Source organism: Brachyhypopomus gauderio, unplaced genomic scaffold, assembly GCF_052324685.1.
Source record: "Brachyhypopomus gauderio isolate BG-103 unplaced genomic scaffold, BGAUD_0.2 sc316, whole genome shotgun sequence".
NCBI classification, from domain to species: domain Eukaryota; kingdom Metazoa; phylum Chordata; class Actinopteri; order Gymnotiformes; family Hypopomidae; genus Brachyhypopomus; species Brachyhypopomus gauderio.
The window spans coordinates 22,501-27,500 of record NW_027507137.1 but is presented as its reverse complement, the minus strand read 5'-3'; the positions used below and the strand labels follow the sequence as shown (position 1 = coordinate 27,500).

The window sequence follows — 5,000 nt, the reverse complement described above, 5'->3', positions numbered from 1 at the left end:
CATAAGTGACGGAGCCTGTGGATCCGTGTGACACTGCTGGTGTGTGTTGGCGTAGACATGGCGGCTACTTTTCTCTTCTGTCATGGAATATTCCTGTATGCCGCTCTAAGCACTGGGCGCTGGTAGACACTGCCATCTGGTGGTGAACATGCAACACGACAGCTCCCAAATTGATCACAGGGAAAAACAATGTGGGGATGTGGAAAGATCTCGCTGCAGACCTTCTCTAGGCCTCAAAGACCTACAGGAGAAGACACGGAAAACAGGTTCACCTCAGAATAGCACTGGGGTGAATGTGATCCATGATCTACAGGTGAGAAGCAGGTGAGCGATCCAGGACTCTGAGTTATGTGCTCACGTCACTAATCATTATCAAGGGGTTTTCATTGGTTTTGTTCCCCTTTGTAATTTTCCTGAAAATCACTATGCAATGTGAGTTTTGTATGATTTTGAACAACAAAAAAAAAATGACGAATGTGTCTGTGTGTGTGTGTGTGTGTGTGTGTGTGTGTGTGTGTGTGTGTGTGCATACAAAAAAAGGCCTCAAAATGAAGATCTCTCCCATATCAAACGGAAAAGCACTTGGTAAAGTGACATATTACTTATCAGTCATATTTGATTCATGCTTTTAGGAAAAACTAAGGACACAGAACATTTTTGTAAATACACTGCCCATCACGGGCATCTTGGACTGAAGTTATCACCTTTGACAATATAATGTCAGTGGAGTATCCGTGTTTCCTGTTACGGAAACTCTGTTTCTGGAGTGCTTTGTTCTGCCGCCCAGGTGACTGACCTGCGTGTGTTTTACAGACCTTCAGAACGGAGCAGCTTTCTTATACTAATCACCACCCACATCACCACTTATGACCCAACACGGTTTAGGAGTGCACACATATTCCAAGCATGCTGTTTAACATTCAGCTGTTAAAGCTACCGTGCCTTACAGACAAAAGCCTTTGAATTTGTAGAAATAACAATAACGTAATGAAATGCGATTCTAATACACTTATATCCTCCACGTCTACTTACTGTTGATGTATGACAATCAGTTCAGTGGATTTGCATTGTACAATAGGTTTACACGAATATCCTATCACACCATTTGAGTCTTTACCCAAACATGTTGAGACTGTTATATATAAAGTTGACTAGCGATGACATTGACGATATTATTTTATATATAGTCATCTGTTTGCTATCTGGTGATGGTTTATAGAATTGTAATGTATTGTGGGACAACAGTCTACAACTGTTGGACTTAAATGCATTTCATTGTGTTTACTTTGACCAAGGTGGAAATTTTAGAACTGAACTGCCATTTTTAACTGCGCGTTGTACAAGATTATTACGTGTTTGTTGTATGTTTATTTCAAGTTAAAATACTAACTTGTGCGAAGGATCAAGACCTGTTTAATGTTGTTAATTTCCTGTGTTTTACTGTCAGACTTGAAGGTTTCACAAAACAAAATTCTTCTGTGGGAGAATGGTGAAGTGGTGTGTTATTTAAAAATGTATTGAATATAAAGATTGTGAATAATATGTTAAACTGGAAGTGTGTAAAGGAAAAGTATTATTTTATTATTTTCTGTAGATTTCTGGCCATTGAAAACAAAATCGTGCTCCAGTAAGCAAAAGGGCCGTGATGGTTCCTGTTACATTAGAAATGTAGAACTGGAATTTTCTCCAAAGCAAAAACGATATTGTTATATAGAATCATATTTCAAAATAAAAGCTACAGATCATGTCAATGTACAGCATCTCTGGTGAACTCTTAACTGCTTTTTTTTTATGGACCAATGACTGCATTTGTATGAATAACCCAATGTCTTTTTTTCCCAAATTTTACTTTCTTTTACCTGCTCTTACAGCAATATATTCATAAATTACTATTACTACATTCAACAAATAATATATTACCTTACACGTCATTCAAAGAAAAAAGTACAATTAAAACATTTCACAGCATTAAAAACATTGGGGTGCATGGTGCATTGTTTGACGTGCTCCTCACCTGTGTGTAACTATATTTTTAACACGATTTAGGATTTAACTTCCAGATGTTTCTCCAGTCATCATCATGAACTATGGATGTCAGTGTGGCCAAAGGTCACTGACTTTGTTGTTGTTGCCTAGTGCATGATGGGAAGAGTTCATCAGTGCTTAGTTTGTGGCCAGAACACACTGTTTGTAAACATTTCGCTGCAGTTTCCGCAGCATCTAGTTCAGTAGCGTCACGCACCATCTCACATAAGTGCTCCTGTAACAATATCAGTGGCTGAAATAACATTACAAATACTGTGGCACTTCAGACTGAAGATCCAGTCTGTCCTCTGGAGTGCGGGACGTGGTTTAAGGGCTGTAGTAAAGATAGACTGAAGGTCCTGAAGCAGAATACTCTAAATGTCCCTGTGGCATCTATGGGCCGTGAGAGAACGGAGACCCTCAGCGGAGATCTAAAGATACGTAATTGGTTCAAATTACAATACATGGATCATTGGCTGCTCACTGGTCACAAAATGATCATGGCGTTGGACACCAAGCCTTATTGATGGCAGAAGAAGACGGGGGGATTAGTGAAGGGCAGGCTACACTCATCCGAGTTTAAACCCTTCTCGTCTTTATCCTTTCGTTCATCGTTTCCTTTTCCTTTCCTGCTTCATTTCGCCCATCCTGTCCAGCAGAAATGCCATAAAATTCATTTTCCCCATTAAAACCATTAAAATTTAAAAATGGCAGGCTTTATAATTGCAAAATAACAAAACAAAATAAAATCATACAAAACTCTTGTTTTAGCAATATTTACATCAGATTTTGAAGCTATTTCAATTTTCAAAACTTCCTAAAATCAGTAATAAACGTATTGAATCTTCCCCGTTTATAGTCCTTCTATGCTGCAGATTCAGAGTGTTCATTTTTAAGTGCACTGCGAGTATCTAGTGAATGACGTGAGCCCATGCTACTCAGGACTGCCCTCGAGTCACTGATTGGCTGTTTCCCTGAACCTACTCCTTTGTCATTGGTTCTCACTCTTGGGCACTCCTGTTTGGGACTGTGCAGCAGGTGGATGATTGGCTGTTTTTTCACTGATGAATTTGGTCATCGCACTGTCTGGCAGTAGAGACTGTAGAGCTCAACATGGTATAGAAAAGCTTGCCAGTGCTGGTTATTGTGTCACAGATCAGACAATGTCCCATTATATTTTATTATACCATTGTGCAAGACGAAGCTAATTAGAGCCTCACTTCTAGTGAGTGTGCCTCTAGCCAGTTCCCCCCTGCTGTACTGAGCAGCTATTACTCTTCATCCCCTCCTCTTCATCTTCACCCTCAAGTGCGGGACTCTTGCCCAAAACAAGGAGCTGTGTTCTGCGTGCCCAGACTCCTAATTGTGCATCAGCGTAGCATGTGGGGTCACCTCGGGGTCAGTCCCTTGTAGTGACCCCTGCGTAAGAGCCCTGAGGGTACAGCCAGGCACCTCCTGAAGTGTTCGAGTTGAGCGTACATGCGCTCCTGCTCCATGGCCAACCTCTGCCTCTGCGTCAGCAGCTCCTGACCGCAGAAGAGACCAAGACAAACATGAGAGTTGCAGGAACGTGCTCTATGTATGACACATATGTAGGAGAATATCTAACTTCATGATCTCTAGTCTATATACTATCCAGCATTAGCTGAAAATCACAGATTTGTGGACTCCTTCGATGGCCAGAAACAGAGAATTAAAAAGTGATCCACTAAATCTTACCCGCATACTGACGGAGAGCTGATCGGCTGTCAGACTCAGATGGTAGTGCTGAGCCTCCAGCCTCCTGCACTCAGTCTGCAGAACTTCACACTCGAGACTTCTCTCTGAGAACAGACGTATTCGTCAGTCTTGTCAGTATTGAATAATTGTCTATTCTCGACCAGGCAAAGAAAAGGTTTGTATGTCTTGAATGTGGAACTCACCGTCTGCATATTCCTGATATGCTTCAAATATGGCCTCGATACCCTTCCACTTGGGACTGTAAGACTCATCATCATCATCATCATCTTCCTCGCTGGACTCTTCCTCAGCAGAGTGCTCATTACTCAACCCTGAAGGCTCCCGACGAGCTGGTGAGTAGCAGGAATGGCCATTGGTGTAAGAGTAGGGCAACTTGCTCGGTGGCCCCTGCTGGTCTGGAGGGTTATAACGCAGGGAGTTGGAGGCTTTTTGATTGGACTCAGCATGTCCTGGGACACCTGGTGAAGCAACACAAAGTTCTAATCAGATATTTGCAGGTAAAAGTCCAGGATCTCACTGATACCACTGATATACCACTGAAACGTGGCAAATAAAGCAATATTAATATATAAGCAATCCATATAACCTTCATCTCCATGCTTCAATACTGCCCCATCATCTCCATACTATAATACTGCCTCTTTATTTCCATACTATAATACTGCCTCTTTATCTCCATACTATAATACTGCCTCTTTATCTCCATACTATAATACTGCTAATGCTTCTCTCTTGGCTCCATGAAAACTAAAAACATGTATTTTGCTACTTCCTCTCCCTCTATTGAATTATGTTTGTCGACAACTCTTTGAGTTCTATCACAGCTTTCAAAACTGTTGATTCTTTTTTCTGTGCTAAGACGTCTTTTCCCTCCCTGCTCCCTCATCTCACAATTATCAGTAAAACACTGCTGCTTGGCCAAGTTCCCTCTGCCTACAACATCACTGCATTTACCCCATTCTTAAAAAACTACCTCCCCATTTCTCCTCTTCCATTCAATTTTAACTGCTCCAATCCAGATACCATCTGTGCAATAGCACACAAATTGCCCAACGTAAGGTCATGAATGACATTCTGTCTGCAGATGATGGCACACTTACGATCCTTATTCTGCTCAACCTACGTGCTGCTTCTGAGACTGTACGTCTCTCTATCATCCTGTTAAGACTACAAACTGGGCACTGATAGATCTGCCCTGGACTGATTCACCTCCTACATAACTGTCAGAAAGTAAT

At 41.5% G+C, this 5,000-nt stretch overlaps 2 protein-coding genes across 3 annotated transcripts in view; one reads left to right on the top strand and one right to left on the bottom strand.

Annotated features, from left to right (window-relative positions):
* Positions 1–1,502, top strand: part of ldlrad3 (low density lipoprotein receptor class A domain containing 3) — a 54,391-nt gene extending 52,889 nt beyond the window's left edge. The window contains exons 6-7 of one of the 2 annotated variants that reach the window (XR_013127634.1): positions 1–324; positions 541–1,502. The exon at positions 1–324 is cut by the window's left edge and continues 243 nt beyond it. The gene's annotated coding sequence lies outside the window, so the exon portion shown is untranslated. The other variant, XM_076995995.1, reaches the window with a different exon arrangement.
* Positions 1,503–1,842: 340 nt separating this feature from the next.
* Positions 1,843–5,000, bottom strand: part of LOC143504702 (genetic suppressor element 1-like) — a 21,057-nt gene continuing 17,899 nt past the window's right edge. Inside the window, 3 exon segments of the mRNA XM_076995994.1 lie at positions 1,843–3,551; positions 3,745–3,848; positions 3,948–4,223. Coding sequence (XP_076852109.1) covers positions 3,414–3,551; positions 3,745–3,848; positions 3,948–4,223 — 518 coding nt within the window. The 3' untranslated portion in view covers positions 1,843–3,413.